The sequence below is a fragment of the Zosterops lateralis genome (assembly GCF_965231275.1).
Source record: "Zosterops lateralis genome assembly, chromosome: 6".
NCBI classification, from domain to species: domain Eukaryota; kingdom Metazoa; phylum Chordata; class Aves; order Passeriformes; family Zosteropidae; genus Zosterops; species Zosterops lateralis.
Genome location: NC_139761.1, coordinates 24914329 through 24935426, shown reverse-complemented (window position 1 = coordinate 24935426; position 21098 = coordinate 24914329). Strand labels below are relative to the sequence as shown.

Genomic DNA, 21098 nt, shown 5'->3' with positions numbered 1-21098 from the left:
TTGAACCAGTCAAATTTCTCATGTCATTCCCTCACCTAAATTTCTATCTAGCAAAATGCTTAAGCAAAAATTTTCCTGGAACAAATGCTTTTCCAGGATTATAGGTGCATGCAAGTTAATTAATGAATAAAAATTCAAACCACTAACTGAACCTTTGGTGTTTTTCCACAGACTGAGCTGAGAAAATCCATATGACGGGAGAGTTCTGTATGGTTAGAGGAGTGTTATTTCCTTTAAAACAGGAAATCACAAATGTCTGAATGACAGTGCTACAAAGGCATTTTTCTATGATAGTCTCTGAGCAACCTTTCTAGGCAATTATGTGGTCTTTCCTGTGTGATCTGTGGAGAGGGAATAAGTAGTTGTATTTTTCTTCTGTACTATCTTACATTTCACATCCCAAATTTAAAGATCCTTATAAATAGCTCAGTTTAGCTGGAACAGTCACCAGAGGACAAAAAGTGAACAAATATTCATCACAGACTTTTCGACATATCTGCACATTAAAATGGAAGAATTCCTTTTACTTTTAATTCTTAGATAAACGTAACAGGGACACAGAAATATGAGAAAAGTTCAGTATTAGTGATAAAGTGAAGTTTAGGGACAGCAATTGTAAAATATTTTAAATAGTAATTTTCCAAAATTATTGTGAGAATAATTGAAGAACATTTCTCATTTGAGAGAAGTGCTCTTTCTTATAAAGAGAATAAATTGTTTAAAGAATTTGACAGAAAATGTTATCACTGTTATCAGAACAGAAATTGCAGTAAACAATCATTATTACGTCGTTAAACTGCAAAGGTCTATATCTCCTTTAAATGGCCAAGACAATGAAGCTTTTACTATCAGTTTAAATCAACACCTCTGTTCAGGATAGAGGGACACTACTGCTTCACACACAGACTATTGTGTCATGTGGCTAGAAAGGATCCCTGTTTGCTATTGACCACTAGTTTTCCACACATCTGCAGAGATCAAGTAAAATACACCCTTCAAAGATGTTCAAGGAAGTATTTTCTTACTTAATTTCCATTCTGCTTGTTAGTTGGGGACAGATGAAAGTAGTTCAAAAAAAGGTACAAGAAAGAATGATGGGGAAGAGACAAATTGAGAGAGATTTGGATAGAGAGGGAAAGAAAGTGAATGAGATGGAAAAGAAGAGCAGGCAGGGAAGGCAGGGAGCAGAGGAAGGAGGGAAAGAGATCTCCATATGACGGAAGAGAATGGACAGAAACAATTACGGAAAATTCGCAGAACTACAGGAGTCTGTCATTAAAAGATACTCCAGCAAATGTGGATCCAACTTTGACTGAGACTCCCATGGGTACAACTTGTTCTAGGACTAGTAAACAGCAGTAAATAGCCAACTTTATAATTTACTTAGAATATGATGAAATGTCCATATACCCAAAAGAAATTATCCTCCCAAAATCCTTCAGATTTAGAAAGAGTACTTTTCTGATCAGAAACACTGAAAACTTGTTTATTATGAGTGTGTTTTGAGTTGAGTTTCTGTGCTGATTTGCTGGCATCTAATATAATGAAATTCACATTGCAGCTTCAATCATTAGAGTCTGCATACAATTTTCACTAGATAGCTGCCTATCTTTCATAAAATATCAATGAAAATAACATCATTCTGTTTTCTTATATGTCAATTTAGCAAAAATTAGTCAATAGCCTCCAATATTGTTGGCTGTGTGGAAGTCAGAGACAGACAAAACAATTGCACAAGTATTGTTTCCTCAGGAAACCCAGCTAAATGCAAGTGAGAAACAAGAGCTGCCTCTCTAAAATAATGGTTCAAGCAAGAAGAGTTAACCACAATCTCTCAATGGACAACTCAGTCATTAATTGTCATCTTATCAATTAAATTATAGAGCACACTTGGACAAAAATACCAAACAGTAATGAAGTTATTAACATATAAAGACATACAAACAAACAGAAAAAGAACAGACTTACAGCAAGGACATTCAACAAGCACACAGCAAAGAGAAAAATGAAGAGAACACGAGTCAAGATAAACATTGTTGAACAAGCTGAACAACAATGTCCATGAAAGCTAATACCATGGTTCTTTTAGCAAAAGGGTACTTTTAAAAAAGTGAAAATTAGGGCAGAGGAAGTAAAGATGTCTTTTCATGTCTATGAAAATGCAGCACTTGATTTCTAACAGAGAATAAGACACAATATGTAGGTATAAACTTTCACAGAAATATAGATACTTGCTGCAACTTGTTACTTGTTACAACTAGGGTTGTAACAGGAACCACAGCATATAAGAACTATGGAACAAGGAGTATGAAAATGACTATGGACATCTTTACTTCTCATGTACAAAACCAGACAAGAGACCATTCTTTCAGATCATCCTCATAGAGAAGTATTTTCTCTTTCAGACAGGAGCCCATTCAGTTTTAGTAACTGCATCACTTTTCAGTTATACATACAGAAAGTGATGTTACATGACCAACTAACTAACATTTTGTATAACCCTCTGAGTTACACAACAGACAATATAAAGAGAAATTAAGATGAATGCATATAGAAGAATCCCAAGATACTTCATGATATACTCATTTGAATGAGCACTGTGAAAACCTTCCAAAGCAAAAACATTCCATGTAAATAAATTATTTAATTACCAGTAATAGAAACACACCTGTCAGAGATCTAACATACATTATTGTGGTAAGAGTTTCTTCTTGGAAATTGCATAGGTTTTCTCATGAAGGGTTTAAAACAGATTCAGGACCATGGGTAACTAAGTCAGACAAAGGTTTTCCACTTACATTGTTTCACATATTACTTTTCAATAGCAATCACAAAATAATTGAAACAAAAGAATCATCTTAAATAGAATATAGATTCTTGGCAGAAGCCGAAAGTTGCATTCTTCAGGATGGGTGAAAAGTTTCTAAAAGAAATACTTTTTTTTTAAATCTACTTTACCAGTAATAGTAGCAGCTTCAGCAGACAATGGTTGCTGATTGAGACTGCTTGTTTCTGAATCTATGTGGAGTGTAGTTAGACTGGCCACTTCTTGTTCCTCCGCACTTTGTTGCTGTCCTGAAATTGCATCAACATCAGTAGAAACTGGTGTCCCTGCCTCAGTGCCAAAGCCGAAATCTGTATGAGGAGAGCATTGTATTAACTTATGACATAAAAATACCAGTAATACAAAAAAACCCAGAGACACAGGACCTCCAAACTAAACAGAAACGTTTAATGTTCATCTTCTATGCTACTATCACGCTGTTGCAAAATTTAAATAAATGCAACAGCAGAAAGAATTGACTATTATGAATATTCTCTTTCCTGTCATAAACCCATTACTTGATGTCTGCAGAAGACATTCTCATTGCATGTCTGTATTCTGCTTAGTTGCTGTAAGTGCACCTACATTTGAATAACACAAAAATAATGGAATCAGACATTAAGGAATTTATTTGTAGAATTTACAAGCTGGAAGAAATATTCAAGGTTGTTGTAAAAGCACTAGCTTCAAACTAAAAACATTATATCAAATGATACTCTAACAAATGTTATCCTCAACACTAACAAAAAAAAAAGTCAGGCTGAAATGTAGGTTTAAATGCCATGACTTATTTGTAAAAACACCAGAAGCCTTTCTTTAGGTTTTACCTAAATACTTTCAAAATAATTAAAATAATTTCCAAAATAAATAACCTTTAATTTTTGTATTTTGTGCAAAACAGATATGCTCCACGGAGGAGACAATATTGCTTTCTAACGTCTGTTCAATTACGTTTTCCTCTTTGCATAGTAGTACTCCAATACTCTTTAGTTTTGGTATACTAAAAAACAATTGCCTCTTGTAAGAACTTTTCCTACTCCATTAACTTGCTAATGATTTCAATGGAAAAGCAAAATAATCTCTCTCTACAGAAAACTGCTGACATACAACTTTGTCCGGAGGGAAAAAAAAAAATAAAGCAACAAACAAAACAAAGGAAATTTGCAATACCTTAACAAGAAATGCTATTACTTTTGAAAAACTATACTTGCTTTCAAATTTGCGGCTCTCATACTGGAAGGCGCTGAAGGAGTCAGAGTGGCTATCTGAGCTGACGAGGTCACTGCTGCCTGCGCTGGCAGGTGACGTCCACTCGGAAGGCACGCCTGGGTCATCTACAGGACGCATTTGGTTCTGCTTGTTCAATATATCAGGAAGGTCTTTAGGAACTTCCAGGCTGCCAGGGCTGCTTCCTCTTCTTGTCACATTCTGAACATTGAAGATACATAAATTATCATGGATGGCTTATTTACATAAAATGGAAAAAGCAATCCCACATTTGCTGAAGTCAGAATGTAACAATCAGTGCTTATGTACCTAAACCAGAAATTGCCATTATTCTAAATAACCAAGACTTTCCCTACCTCTGGATGAAGAACCCATGCAGTCACAGAATTTCATAAATATAAATTTTATTGGCACAGTGGATTTTTGGACACACATTGTAAAAGGCTAGCATTCAGAGTAGCATGGACCACATGGTAGGTAAGATATGAGAGAGAAAAATAGGTAAAAAGTATGTTACATCTAAATAACTAAAGAAAAGTTGTTAACCTTGGTTTCAGACATGATGGCCTATAGACCATTCTACTATAATCAAAAACTTCATTTATAGAAGGAGCAAATTAATTTACTAATTCATGCATTAATCTTAGGATTAAAACATCACTTCAGTACTGGTTTGGAATGTGAAAGACCACACATAACAGAAGTAAGGCATGCAGATTTGCTCATGTACAAGTAAGGTGGTGATCTATTTGAAGGCTTTCTTCAAGGCATTTTTTTTCACAGATAGCACTGTTTGTTTAAGAAGGAAGAGATATCACAGTAGAAAAGCCATTATCTGAAATGGCTTGAAATTTGTATGCACTAAGAGACTAAAGATGCCTTCTTTTTATACTAGGACCAGTCAGTTGTGCATTCTTTAACTACTCTACTACTAATTTTAGGTTAACTCAGACTAATAAGCTTTTCACGATTGGTTTTAGCATTCAATAAATATAGCAATCCAAAACTAATCTTAGTAAGTTGGTACTGTTTTAAGAAGGCATGTCTGTTGTTGTGTGCTAATTAAAAAATTAGTGGTAGTTTCAGAGTATTTACTCAAACTTATCTCAGCTCTTTTCTGCTGCCTGAAGAAAGTATAAATTCTCAAAACAAAGAGTAATCCCTCCCTCTCTCTCTTCTGAAACTAGCTATGATGATTTCTGTTTCATTAGTTTTCAGACTAAGTTAACCTTTTTCATAGACTACAAGTTAACATTTTGTTGTGTAACTCAAGACTTACCAAAAAGGATACTTTATGCCAACAATCAAGTTTCATAAACATGAATTCAAAACAAAAGAGAAAAAGAAGTATATATATGGACAAATGCTACAGATTCTCTCTTGCCATTTATAAAAGGTGATGATAAATAATTTTTTTTTTAATAACTTTGAAGAATCTTCTTCTGTCCCTTATTATCACCAATTCCTTACCGAGAATTTTCTATATGAGTATGTCTTCCAGGAGCATGTCTTCAAATGACCTTGTAAACTTTCAAGAAAAAGGAACTAAACAATTTTGAAACACCATCTTTAAATGGGAACCCATTCTGTTCTTAATTTGCAACTTTTAGTATTTTCCCTATTGCTACTACTTAATCAGCACTTATCTCTTCAAATCAGTTGTCTCCTTCTGTGAGCATTCAACAGTAACCAGAAATTCTTAATCTAAAATGGATTAAAATTCCTTATTATGAATACTATTCCAAACAACTTGACACTTCTGGAAAAGTGTAGGAAGAAAGCAAATGGAAAGTTGATTGGAGTAGCAGAGAACTATTTACAAGAAATTATTCAACACTTGGAAGTGAAATAAAATTTAAAACAAGGGAAAAAATATATATTTGAGTAGTTTTGTAGTCTGTTGGATTGACTATACCTGACTATACCTGTAGAGAACAGTACTGTACTACAGCATGTTACTCAATTACATACCATGCTGAGGACTGTAAATGCACATTTAAACAAGTATTCTGAAGGTGTCTATGTAAAGGTATCTTTGCAGGAGCAATTAAGCCTGTTTAATTCAATGACACTATTCATCTGACAGTAACTTCTGCATTGTTTCCATGATGAAGATTTAATAGATATGAAAACATAAATGATATAAAATGGCAAGAATCTGTGCCAAAGGCAAGGAATAATTAAGCAATATTCTTAATTCTCATTCATAAAAACGAAAGAAATACGTATTAGTGGACTGATTTATCATGTCATTGACAAGTTCACATATATATGGAGACTTAAGTATTGAACGGTAAGTTTAAAGGCTTACCAGTGCATTACCACTGCGGAGTCTCTCAGCTATAAATTCATCCATGAGGTCAGGAACATTTGTATTGCTACTGCCAATATCACTATCAATAGGGTGCAGCTTTTGACTCATATCCTCTCTATTAGCTAAAAGCAAATGAACAACCATTTATAGTAAAGAACGCATCAAGACATTGTCAAAACAAAATGTAACAAATGAAAAAGACTGCTAATTAACAGAAATTTAAAAATCAAAATTGCCAAACATGCATTTAAAGAATGTCCCTCTTTTAAAGCAGATTCTACTTTCAGAATTAGTATGGCTTCTTCTTCCCACTAAGCAGGGGTTAGTTGATTTCCAATTCCACCTTTAAGAGCAGGAAGCTTACAGGTAAGCACTACTCAAAGTTGTTAATGCTTGCTTTAAGGATAATGCATATGTTCTTCCTCCATATCACAAGTAAGTAACAAATTCTAAAATTATGTGATTCCTTTAGGCTCTTCTTCATTGCATTGCTAATGAAAAGCAATGTAGTGGAAAAAGTAAACTAGATTGCAATAAATACTAATGACCAATGGCAATGTGGCAGTGTATAGTTAGTATAAATAGTGCAAAGAAAATGTTACATAATAAAATTACATGCCAGTACATGGAATGCAAGTTCTAACTCTAGATGATCAATGGTTATGAACGATACATGTAGTTCACTCCTTTATTAGTGCTATATTTTTGATATAACTATACTGTTTATATTTAGCTGTGGCTGTTACACCTGACTTTACGATATTAGCCTTTCAAGTCTTCAAGTTATTCCAGTTCATGTTCTCTATACAAATTTTTCACTCAGTGTCATCTCTCATGAGACCACAGTGCAGTTTACTCTAACAACGAGGTTCTGTTAAATGTTGGATTTTAAGTAACAGGTACTTCTAAAATTGGTGCTTCCTAGATATGTCTTTTTCAGGAGTCCAATTTCTGAAGAGCAGCAAATCATTTTTGTGAGACCCGTGACAGTACCGCTCTCAGGTGCTGTGCTTACAGAGACTGCCCTCAGGTGGCATTAACATCTTGACGCAGGATGCATTGCAGAATCCTCTGTTAATCATGCCAGCATAACAATGGGAAAAAAAGAAAACCTGCATTACTGCTGAAAGTTAATTTATTGTTCATTTACGGTTATGTGAACTAAGAAAATGTATATTAGAGTCGTAGCCTTCTTTTTTGATCAGTCCACAGAGGTCTCATAGTTAGCAGGCGAAAGACTGTTACAAGACCTTCATGAACATCCAAGATTCAAAGAAAAAAAAAGAAAGCAATGGAAGATGTTGCCAAGATTTAACTGCAGCCATTTGGATGAATGAATATAGGAAGGCCTATGACATGTTTTGAAACAAACTCAAACAAAACCTTATGATTAGACTCAGAGAACTGTTGTAACGAAATCATTCCAGTAATAGCAGATTGCTATTTTAGACTATTTTTTAAAAACTATCTAAAATGACCTCCAGATGTAAATTTGGGGGGTTTTTTTGGTTTTGTTTTGGAGGAGGAAGAGGAGGAAGAGGATGAGGAGGAAGAAGAAAACACACTAAATGAACCAGAAATACAATTAGTTCAATCTAGTTGGTTGGGAGCCAGGTCCTTCTGACAAAGAAACTACACTCAGAGTGGAATAACATATTCTGATAAAATATGCATTGCCAATCATTCAGTAGGCTTAATTTGAAGGCTCTGCATGGTAGATGAAAATTCAAAAGTCTCAAGGCTTAATCCTTTATTAGGTCATTTACTGTCTCTTCCTCTTCCCTAACCTGATGATCTTCAGCAGCAAAGAGGTTCAACTAAATATCTTGAAAAGAAAAATTAGTAATTTAAAGTATGTAAATGTAACTTATGCTGGGAGAAAAATCAGCTGGCTATAGGCGCATGCATAACCAAACAGGGTAAGCAGTGATCATCCCAAAGCCTTTTGATTGCTTATCAGAGCTTGCTTCAGTTGCATTAAGCCAAACTGGTGCTGCCTTTCTCCTTTTGCGCTCTGCACACTGTTAGTGCTCACCTGCAGCTTTCCTTCCAAAATAGCCCATTACATGACTGTACAGATCCCTCAGTGGAGCCTCTGCTGGCATTCTGTTCTGCCTCTGTGGGGAAACATTTGCCTTCGGCTTCGAAAGAGCATGTACAACAGTTTTATAAACACCACCCAGGGAGCCCTGCTGTTGTGCCGACTCCTGACCTGATGCTCTAAAGCCACTACGACATTGGAACTGACTAACTGCAAGACCTTCTTTCTGCAACACAGCTGCTTGAGTTTCTGTAGACTCCTTAACTTGCTTGCTGCCAGCTGAAGCAACATTGACTGCATCTAGATGCCTATATATTCCAGGTCTAACCAGCTCTGTGGCAGCTGATGAGCTACTGCTTGCACTGGTACTGCTGTTGCTGCTACCACTACTGCTACTACTGAATCCACCAAGTTTACGAAGTCTTGCTTTCCAAGCAGCCTCTTTGTTCTCAAGAGGATTGTAAAACTGAACCGATTCTGTAGATGGCCTAAAAGTAACATGAACGCTGTTTCTTTTTTTAGTTGTTATTTTCATTATTTTGGCCCTATGCGTTACAGTTTCAGATATACTTCTTTTTGTTGGTGCCAGTTTGCTCGTGCCTGTGATGCGAGGCATTTGAGGATCAACTTGTGCTTTAGGAAGAATTTTCTTTGCATGGACAATACGTGAGTTGGTCACCTTTTCATTAAACTGGGCACTTTTATGCTTTTCAGCTACCGGTGCTTCCACAACTAAATCTACATCAGCTTCAGTGGCTGCTTGCCTGTACAGATATCTCTTCCCTTCTTTGCTGCTAGGACTATTTGAGCCATGATCAAACACGCTTCCATACTGTTTATCAATATCTAAATGTCTGGCTTTATTGAGTGCTTGATTTCTTGTAAAAAAGTCTACTTGAGTAGGTGCAATATTACTTATAAAGCCACCTGGGTTTTGTTCTAGTTGCAGCTCTGTGTTATTGGCTCTTTCTGCAACAGTGTTGCTAGTTGTGCATTGACCAGTCTGATCTCTATTTTCTACTCCATCCAGTGGTAATCTATCGTTCCTACTTACTGATGTATCAACTTCATGAGCAGAAGCCTCACATTTATCTATCTCAAAGTTACCGCAAAGTTCTTCTTTTTCTTTAATAAGATATTCTCTCAGAGAGGAAAGGAGATCATCTTCACCTTCAAGGTCAACATACTGGCTTTGTTCAAAGGCAGTGTTTGCAAATTCTACCGGCCCTATTAAATGACAAAGATGGTCATAAATACTATCCCCAACTTCCAAGGAGGACTCTCTGCTATTTGTATCAGTGATATGGCTTTCAGTGGATCTATGCATTGAAGAGGTCTCAGTGGAACTCTGTAAGCTTGGAGCATGATGGGATGAACTGTCAATGACAGGAACTGCACCTTTGGCTCGTTCAACTGCAAATGGTTCCAGGATGTCAGAGGTGCTGCTGCTTCGTGGCAGTGGCTGTTCTTCATTTAATGCACCAAAAACTTCACTTGGAGCATCCTCACTCTGAGAAAAATGTCTGACTCGAGGTGGACGTGGAAGAATTTGAGCATCATCAATGTCTGTGGGAAAAAAGTACATGTAACATGCACAAAAATTTACATACAGAGACAATAGATATTTACCACTACATCCTAATTATGTGACTTTAAAAGCCAGAAAAATTCAGAACCTTGTTTTCTTAGGTACTACAAAAAAAAAACTTTTTCCAATACTAGAGTGTTAAAAACACACGCACATTATATCCAGTACAGAATGTAATATATATGAGTTAGACCATCAGAACACAGTTTTAAATGTTAACATGCATGAGAACAAACAGTGAGATCATGGAACGTTTGGAAATGCAGTTAAAGCTAGAGCTGTGCCAATAAGTTCAATAATTCAACCAATATTACCCCAGCTAGCTTGTTCAGGAAATGGTTATTGGAATACAAACTGGCTCAATTGCAGTACTCCTTTTGTGGAATTTACATTTCAGAAAAATGGGAAACTTCAAAGACAACAAGGATATGTTTTGGGAAAATTAGGGCTGTCTATTGAAATAGCAAACAATTAATTAAAAAATGTATATGTATATGTGTATATATATAAATTACTGAGATTTCAGAAAGAATACTATCACATCATTATAAGTATTTTGGGATACGCAATATAGTGTACACCTAAGGACTAAAGCTTTTAAATGACAAGGAAGAGCTGGCCCTATACAGAAAAGATGACTATACATAACAATTTAAAGATATACCCTTTTACCTCAGAAAGACGTTTTGTCTCTCATCTTTAAAATATGAAACTGAATACCTAATGAAGGTATTCCCTTGAATGAAGAGCTTACCTCCCCCTCTTCTTCCAGTTTTACTCAGGCAATGTAACATGAGAATTACAGAATTAAGTACTCTGATACCAAAAAACATCCTGCAGCTTCACAACAGTTAACATTAGAGTAAACCCACTTTTGTTTATGAAAAGATCAGAACTTTATTGTATGGTTATATGGAATGGTTATTACCATTTAAATTAGCGATTCCTTATTCCTTATTTCTGTTGAGACTCTTAATATGTTAGTGTCAGTAAAAGTCATAGTTAACGGTAATGAAACCTGCGGTTCCAACATAGATCACCTAGGAACTGTACAGAAGTACCTTCAGCTCATTTCACATCTTCCACAAAAATAAAGGATCTTCATGCATCTCTTCAGATTTCCGACTATGTATAGGAATATTGTATACTGTCAAATTACCACTGTATGCAAGACTAAATATCCCTTACAGACAAATAACCTAACTGCTATCCCTTCCAGTCCTTTTATGATATAAGCACTTAAATAGCAAGGTAAAATCAGTTTACTCGATTTTCTGCTGGTTTTCTTTTTGATAGAATCCTTTATTCCCTAGATTACTTTTTACTACCTACTACTTAAAAAGTTGCAGATGCTTTCAAATTCAGGAATAACAGTAAATAGCTTAAATAAACACCAGTAAAAGTTATTTGCCACAATAAACAGACTTACCTCATTGTTTTATCTAGATGGCTTAATTTCAGGACTGCAATGGTGAATTTACTTAATTTTAGGACAAAATTTAAGCCCCTTTCCCTTCCCTAATTTTGATGTGTTACAGCTAAAATAAAGTAACTATGTATGTAATTACATTTTTAAATATTTATATTATTACTAAATTATATATATATTATTAAGTATTTCAAATTATTATTTCATTGATCTCTATATATTTCAGTAATATTGAATATTGATAATCTGAAGTCCCCTTAAAGCCTGTTTTGATCTGCTTGCACTCTTCTGAGAGTGCTAGAAATGGAGCTGCATTTTCTCATATTCTCTGTCTGAACAAAGCATATAAACCAGAGGAATGAGATATGTCTGTACTTAAATAATCATGTGTTCCAAGAAGATGAAAAGTGCTATTTCTATGCTCAATTTTTCAAAGAAGTTAAAATTTGAGAGTAAGAGTTTGACCTCACACAAAGTTTACTGAATTGTACAGAAGCTATTAGACAGGAAATAGAGAGATCTATATTGGAAAAAACAATAGACATTCAAGCTGTCTCAGAAAATAAACATGAACTGAAAAATCATCAAATACAACACAATCTATTATTCCTTTTCTCTTCAGCTTTGATAAGCAACAAATTTCCCATCATTGTTCTTGTTCAACTTATTATGAACTACATGAATTAACACCCTCTGAAACAAATCGTGTCTCTCTCTAGTTGGAACTGTTATTTCAAACTCCCTATTGACTTAAGCAGAGATTAACAGAGGTTATGCTAGTGTAGTCTCAAGCTATTTCTTACAGCTGCAAAGAAATTACCACAGGATTCAGTCAAAAATATATATATGAGATTAACACATACAACTTATGATACACTCATCTCACCTTGAGCCCTCAGTATGCATTTTTCAAATCTATCATAAACTCAACCTTATCTGAAGCAGCAGCCTAGAAATCCCATGCCGTGCATGCATGCAGTGATCGTGAACTTTCTAGGATGCTAAAAATAATCGGACAGAGAACTCACAATGCACACAAAGCAGCTCCACACATTGAAATAAATTCAGCTAGATTCATTTCAATGTTGATCCAGAATTAATTGTAGGTCCTCACATATTCATGACAAGCACATACAAGTACACATCTTCAAACAAATATGTGCTTGCACCAATAAAGATTTCTTTTTTGTAGAACAGGAAGAAAGTAAGGAAATGAAAAATGTTATTGTAATACCAGCACTGAAAACACAGACAGTATTTAAAAACCCAAGTGAACTGCTCCTTCACAATCAGGGCTCATCCTTGCACACAGGTGTACAGTCAGACTGGGACACCCAAAACTCCCAAGGAGCTTGTGTGCCAGCTGGCTGACCCTCTGTATCTGACCCTGAGCACCCTTAGGAGAAACACTGCCCTGGTTCATCATATGGTACAGTACAGAAAACATTGTAATTGGTACATCTGGCCAGTCTCACACAATCACAACTTTCCTAAATGAACCTTGCCTCTCCTTTTGCTGCTAGAAGGCAAAAAGAGATGGCAGCTTTTCAGCATCAAGTGTGAGATAGATATGCTAAAATACAAACTCATGGAGAGACCCATTCTGACAAGACAGCATGAGTGCTGATAGAAAATCCCTGTATAACACTGGGCCAGGTTTTTCATCATGTAAAGTCCATTTGGGAAGTGGAGAAAAAATAACATGTTTTGCTTCTGAGCTTTCAATAGTTGGGGTTGTTTTTAAGAGAACACAGGCATTCTGTGAGTTTTTGGGATTAAAGAATAATTACAGCCATACTGCCATTACAGTTATGATTTTTTTATATTTCATCTTAATGATTATTTGATGCTTTGGGAGCAAGGTTGTAAAGGCATAATATACATTTCCTTTTCATGTTAATAGTTGACTCTTTTAGTCCTAGTAGATCAGGAAAAATCTCCCACCTGCAATTAATTAGTTTGCTCAGTGCTTCTAGGAATCTTGCCTACATCTCATTGACACTTTATTTCAGGTCTTGTACCTGAAAATCCCCAAGGGTTCCAGAACTAGTTATCTTGTAAATGTGTAAGACTGGATTTCCTATGATTCTGACAGGCTAAAGGAAATATTGCGGATTTGCAAATTATACCAAATAATTTAATTTACTGAAAACCTTAAAGCATAAATCACTTCTACTTTACAGATACTACTTGAAAAGTTGCAAATATTCTGCACATGGAAATACAGCATAACAGAAACTACATGAAGGAATTACAATTTATAAAAAGCATCCTCTATGACACTAGATGACTGGATGTCAATGTACTGTTCAATGAATTGAACTTCTGCAATATATTTTATCGACCTACTGATTGATCTTCATATTATGTCTCACAAATTATAGTCAGGTTTTATTGACTTACTGCTTTACTCTTGAAAATTAATATACAGTACATAAAGTAAAAGTTTGGTCATAAATGTTTTCTGTTAGACTACCTGTCTAGATTCACCACAGTTCAGTGGGTTCACCTTTCAATGATGAGTTTCACAGCTAAAAAGAAGCTGAAAACTACTTCCAAAACCTTAATATTAGGCATCCTATTATTCTGGAATAATTTCCTCTCCTTTTCAGAGGAAATGTCCTCCCCTTCAAGTTGTGTTGGATTGTAAAGTCATTTTAGATAACAGGTATATTACATATAATTATAATGTAATAAGACAAACAGCTGTCACAACTAGCTAAACATCATTCATTACATAGAACACACTTACAACAGAAATAATTTGATTATTTCCCAAATTACATGCTGTATGTTTGGAAACAGAAGGCTTTCAGAAAATAATATATTTAATGTAGGAAGAAAAGGCAAGGAAAATGATAAAGCTTCATGTTTAAATAAAAAGGGAAGAAGAGAGAGAGCACAATTAAAAATGCAGAAAATTAAAAGAGCAAAGTGCACTCTGATCCACTGGACAGTGTTTCCCTTTCCCTGCTATTACCCCATCAACACTCTTAACAGCTTGCTTTTTTTCACTAGAATTTTTTAGGTTTCTGGCAATGTTCAAGATTCCTGGGAACATCATGAAGCTGCTGCAACACCCATCTGTTTCAGAAGATATCAACCCCAGGAAGGGCTTAGGACTTTTTCTGTTAGAAGTGCAAAGGTTCTCTAATGTCACTTTACTTTTATAATTACATTAGTCATGCAGGTTTTGAATTGGATGAATATCAACATAAAGAATAACAGCAAGAGAGTCATCAGGTCTGGGTCACATTAGAAATAATATGCAAGCCAGGACTTTTCAGAAACATGGATGATAAAACAGACTACAAAAGCACTTTTGCCTTGTTTAAGAAAGGGTAATTAAATATCAGTGATTATGCGATAAAATAATATTTCACTTTGAAAGCTCATAACCCTTCTGTGAGTGTTCTTAAGGTCTCCATTAAGCACTGACTATTTCCAACTATGCTACGGCCAGGTAGGATCCATTTTCTAATAGGTTGTTTATGTATCATTCCTACAAAAATCTCTATTTTCAAAGTTATAATCACTTGTATCTCAGAAGAGATACTCTTTGCATTCATACTTTTATTAATTATTACCTATAATTTGTATTTTATTACATTTTGTTTGTGGTGTCAAGAATTGCATTGAAATACTATGTAATTGTTCATTGTGAAAGTCTGGTTTCTCTAGAGTGGGTTATTTGAACTTTCCTGATGTTTCATTATTTTCAATAATGTTTTCAGACTGAATATTAAGGCATCAAGTTCCTGTTTCACAATAAGAATTTTGTGACATGTGACACATGACAAAATACAGTTATGAAGATACAGTTCTTGGTACTTCTTGGGTAACAAAGACAGGTAGGAGAGACAGAAAAGAAAAAAAATCTTTAATAAAAATATTATTGTCATGAAGTCCTTATATTTCTATGCCATTTTGACTATATATAGTCCTCCCACTGTGCTTTCATTTTTTTTTTCCACTCATTGACATAAAGGCATAACATGATTGTCAGCATTAACACATTACTAATTTATACCTTTGTAATATCTGGAAAAATTACATTATCTGAAAACATGCATTTTTATAGTCTGTGCTAATTCTAGTTGTTGAATCTATTTGTTCAAAGAAAAGTAAGCTACTGTCCAGCTTGTAGCCAACCACCCTGCTGGACCAAACAGAATGTTGAGGAAAACCACAATCCTAAAAAAATGGATCATTTGGAAAATAACACCAAAATATCACACTTGAGAATTCCACACTACAGATTTTTTTCATGTTTTTATACAGTAATGAAAAACAGGCGTACTCTAAATCATATTATATGATACCATATTCTTTTTTCATGGGAGCTGAGGTGTATCATCATGGTTGTTCACACAACGTCTATGACACTGAATTTAAAAAACTTACACAGAAGGACGTAAATGGCAAAAATAAGTAAAATTAAGTTCTTCCTTTCCCTCCCTCACTCATCAAAAATAAAAATTTTAGATTAGTTTCACTCTTTGGTAGACAGATATTATATTGCTGCTTACCAATAAATTGGAAAAACAAAGAGATTTCTCAATTTTTCTCTTTTATGATAGTTAACATTGGCACAGCACTAACTTCTAACAGTTCCAGAATGAATTGTAAAATAGCATGGTATCTTACAAAACTCAAAATATTAATTCTTAATCTCTTCCCCTCTCCCACCATCCCCAAAGTATTTTTACTTTGAAAAATTTAATAGTTTAGTAGAATTTGAAAGCAGAAGGTTTAAAAAAGTGATAAAGGGGGTGCAGAAATTAGCAGAGGTGGCACTACCTGAAAGCTCATCAGAAAGGGGAGTGAGAACAATATCAGGCAAGAAGGGTTTGGAAGTATGGATCAGAACAGGAGCACTTTTAGCACTGCGTATATAGGCCGATGGCAGAGCACATTCACCAATGGATCGGCTTCTCATGGCTTTAAAAAGGAAAAGAAAGAAGTGGGGAAGGAAAAAAGAAGAGTGACTATAATGAAAGGCTTGTGTCACAGAAAAAGCAGCAACAGAGAAAACAAAGATAAAAAGGAAGAAAATTCAAAAATTAAAACATTTCAGCACGGCAGATATTGGCAGAGCTGTAAGAAAGAAAAAAATCAGTGGACACATAAGACATTCTGAGATTTCAAATTTTATGTAAAGCAGCAACAATGCCTTTATCATGATGATTACAGAGATTTTGCATTTGAAATCAAGAAGCTAATTAACACATTTTCCCAGTGCATCAGGGGTTGAAAAATCTAAGTTAAAGTTACTCTGCAAACACTCTGAATTTGGTTTGGTTTTTTTTTTAACAGAAAATGTAACTCCTACTACATTTATATTTTTCTAGTTTCCTTTGATATTATCCTGAAAATGTGTCTCTGTATTATGCATATACTCATACTCCTGAATTCATGTTCTCCAAAAGAGAATTCATGTTCTCTCAAAATCATAAGGAGAAAATGATCAGTTCTGTGTGGAGAAATTTGCAATAAATCTTATTATAGTTTCACATTAAAAAAGAAATTACTGAAGTGAAATGGTTTGACAAGAAAGCAATTAATTTTTTTATCCATGGGATCTGGCTTTTAATTGATATTGGATAAATCTTGCCAATCTTATGTTTATTCACCTTTTCATATCTCACATCCTGCGAACAGTCCTACAGAATACAAAATGTACATAAGAATTGTGGTATTACAATCAAGGTTATATCTGCAGCTTTTCTAATAGATTTAAATGAACCTTTGAAATTTGCTTTTCTTTGTCAGAGTAAGACAGAGCATGACCTCATACTGCATTCAACCTCAAAGTAAGCTGGAAATTCTTAAAAAAGTAATATCCATTGCTTCTTGTAGCGTCCTTTCATACTGTTGTAAATTTGCTAACTTTTTAAAATCATTGCTGATCAAATTCTTTAAGGAAAATTCAGAGTATCTAGCATAAATATTGTCAGTGCAATACTTAATCAGTCTGATCTCTCTATATCTATATTTTCAAAACAACATGGAATATAGAGTTAGGATCTTAGTGCTCCTGATCTGCATGGGAATCAGATGTACATGAATGGAGTGCAGTGAAAATTGAGCACATCACACTTCTAAACCAGGTTAAAGAATTGTTGCTAATAACAACATGCTGATAGCCTGGGTAGGTCACACTGAGCAGAAGATACATTTGACAAATGCAGCACAACTTAAGTGGAGTCTTAAATTTAGTTTGAAAAAACAATTCAGAAAGACAGACCTCTTAAGACTGAAGCAATGCTCTAGTAAACTTTGTAAGACAGTAACTATTTTTTTCTAAAAGGCAATTCTGTGTAAGGCTTTAGTATCAGTTTGTTTCAGAGATACAGTAATAAAATTCAGGATACAGTTATAGTTAGATGTATTACATTCATCATTGTGAAACTTAAAATGCACGTAGGCAAGAGAAAAAAACCCCACACTAATACCAAGGATCTTTTCCAGGGTAAATTATTCTAAATAAATCAAGCTTTTGATATTGGATACTGTGTTGATTACAAATCTTAACATAAATTTTCTTTCCAATTTCACTGGATTTCTTCCCACCATATTACATTCAATTAAATAGTTAGGTGGAGGCAGGCAATGTCAGAACATGTAGATATTTGATGGTTTATAACCTTCCATTATTGTCTATACAAAAGCAGAACGATTGGTAAGTAAATCCTTTCTGATACAATATTTTTATAGGACTAGAACCTGCTGTCTAAGCCCAAACTCCCATATCTAAGCTTACAGATTTTTCAACCCATATGCATACTATGCTTAAAGGCCCTTTCCAAAAATTATTTTACGTAAGTTCAGGCTAAAAATGTACACACTGCATATCAAAATAGCTGTGTTTTTTATTTGAGTAACACGCACACACACATATTTGGTGCAGCAATAAATGTGTGCTAGCATGATGATGGCTCAAAAAATAGAGGTGCAAAGATGTACACAAAAATGTGTACAACATAAAACAGATGAAAAAGAAACTCCAGCTTTTTCTTACCATAAAATATTCAATATGCACATCCCCCCTACTCAGATATTAAGAGTATGTATTACCCACAATCAAAGGGAATGTAATACAAATCACATATGATGCAACATATTTAAGGTCTGACTCAATTCCAGACTTAGCTTGCAGACCTAATGATAAACTGAAGGAGGAGATCTGACCAGCGAAACGTGCTAGATTTTACTTGTTGTGCTTATTTATTATTTGACCCTGAATTAATGGCACAGATTAAGAAACAGTTGAAAAGCTCTCTTTGCAAACCAGAGAGGCAGTAACAAACAACTATTTCCATACAGTTAAGATATAGGTAAGATTTTGTAGCATTTTCCTCATTAACATTTTAAAAAACTAAAGAGTTTGGGATTCTGGTTCTGGTAACTCTTTTTGGATTTATCATCTTTTAAAATCACCCTAGCAATGCTGGGATGCTTGTCCACAATTGGTATTCTGCAACATGAATAGAGTTGAAATTTTAACTGGTTGCAGTAATGCAAACTTGGCTTATTAATATCAAATATGTAAGATAATTGGAGGAAAGGAACAAAACCATGGAAGCTAAAGTGCAGGGAAATGAAAATCAGATTACTTTGCTGCTAACCAGGTCAACATAAAGCTTGATTAAGATAAATTCTAGTCATTTCAAGGCTAACATCATATAAATAGCCATCTTTCAAATTGCAGCAAAACAAAAGCATTAATAAATTGACCAAACAACATAACCTTTTGACAGAATATCTGAAATATTAACAACTTGTAAAGGAGAATTTTTAACATGAGCTTTATCTTGTTAAGACAATTAAGATTTAAAACAAAACCACCATTACAGTTAATCACAGACGACAGAGAAGCAGAAATTACATTTAAAGTATCTGTGATCCATAAGGAAAACTAGGTGCCGTCAGCATGAGATATAGGAAAAGCTGTGTAGCATTTGAATGTGCAAAAAAAGCCAGGAAATTTAGGAGTAGGGACTTAATTTTCTCTCATTTCTGTATGCCTTACAGGACAATTAATTCTCCCACATCAACAAGAGCTTTAGGAGAGAAAAAAAAAATAAATGGAGAATTTTGAGGAATGTCAAAAAGTCAAACAGAAACTTTGTCTAAATAATCTCTGTGACTTAAAAAAATTAACCAAATATTTTTGGAAAAAGAAAGAAAATGTAAATTTCTGAAAAGCTAGCACAATTACTTATTCAACTGCCAATATGCATCCCAAATTTTTAAAACTGGGTTAGAATGTACCTACTTCCAGGAAGTTTCAGTGAAGCAACAACACTCAATGACCAAAACCACTACTACTATGAAGATCGTAAAAAAGTAAAAGATATTCCTTAAGAGGTTCTTCTTTTAAATACAAAATAGAACCAGCCTAATTTTCCTTCATGTAAGCAATAGCACTGAGATCATCGAGGGAGAGAGTAAAGAAATTTGTAGACCAGTTCCTGTTAACATAGTCTAAGAAAATCATATGAGCGCAAACGAGTCTTCTTTTGAGGAGTTCACCTAAAGCATTGTTCAGCATAACTCATTTATAACACAGCAAAGAGTATCTGCAAGTAATAAAATTCAGAAATAGGTGACTTCAGAAATGGAGAATTGAACACATCTGTGTCAATCTTTCATTATTGCAATATTGGGGGTATAGTAAAAGCACATTTTATATAAACTATGCAGACTTACATATATTTTTCCCCACTTTCCTTTGCAGTTTGAAAATACCCAACCCATCTTGTGCAGTGTATGAAAACACACACTTACGAAACCTTCTTACCCACCTATCAGCACCATAGCTCAAACCACTCCAAGATTTTTCCTCCTTCATATACACACAACAGTATTATTTTCCAATCTAGCTTTAAGCATGTGATCAAATTCATTAAGAATTAATATAGCAACTGCATTACATTCATTTGCAGTGACTATAATTCTACTAAGCACAAGCTATTCAGCTACCCTCAAAGGTAAGTACCCTCATAAGAAGGCATAATTTACGCTTTAACTGATGTGTAAATCATTATCGATAGTACACCTTTGTGGAAAGAAGCTATCCAGATTGCTACAGAAGTCAGTTATTAATACCTTACCCTTTTATCAGCTCTTACAGACACTTACCAACTGTTTTCTGTCGTACTATGCTCCTTGCCTTTTCTGTTCCTGGAGAGCCGGTGGTTGTAGCACTGCGTTGTCTCATTGGTGCTTGGCCAGGCTGATCACGGCTCCAGCCTCTAGAAAAGGACTTATCAACAGAAGACTTTGGGAATTCATGCCCAACTCCTGCCAAAATAAAGTTGCAAATTTATTCACTTCTATTCGGCTATCGCCAGATGACAGTAGATGTGTTCTTTCAAAAAATTTTAAAGCTGGATGGAATAAATCAATGCAATGGCTTAGTTTTCACCAGCTGAGTAGTCTGTTATTTTCAACAAGTTATGATTGGGACTCAAATATTTAACTGCTTTGATAAAAGGAGAAAGGCATAACCCACTACAGTGTAACATTTTAGTTTAAATTCAACACACTTCTAAGAACTACATTCCATATGTGCCTATTTGCAGAAATAACGTGATCATGTTGTGGTAGGTCTAAAAAGCAGATATGCCTTAAGGAAACAGGGTTACTTCAGGTGATAGAGATGCTTAATTA

At 34.7% G+C, this 21098-nt stretch overlaps 1 protein-coding gene across 10 annotated transcripts in view; it reads right to left on the bottom strand.

The window, feature by feature from the left end:
• The window catches only part of RALGAPA1 (Ral GTPase activating protein catalytic subunit alpha 1), a 129865-nt gene that overhangs the window by 75734 nt on the left and 33033 nt on the right, over nt 1–21098 (bottom strand). For 7 of the 10 annotated variants that reach the window (XM_083863647.1, XM_083863649.1, XM_083863641.1 and 4 more), the window contains exons 16-20: nt 20568–20729; nt 8401–9972; nt 6363–6487; nt 4036–4252; nt 2959–3135 (exon numbers count right to left, since the gene is read on the bottom strand). In XM_083863647.1, the coding sequence (XP_083719773.1) occupies nt 2959–3135; nt 4036–4252; nt 6363–6487; nt 8401–9972; nt 20568–20729 (2253 nt within the window). The remainder of the gene's footprint in view (nt 1–2958; nt 3136–4035; nt 4253–6362; nt 6488–8400; nt 9973–20567; nt 20730–21098) is intronic. The other 3 variants (XM_083863648.1, XM_083863642.1, XM_083863650.1) reach the window with 1 other exon arrangement.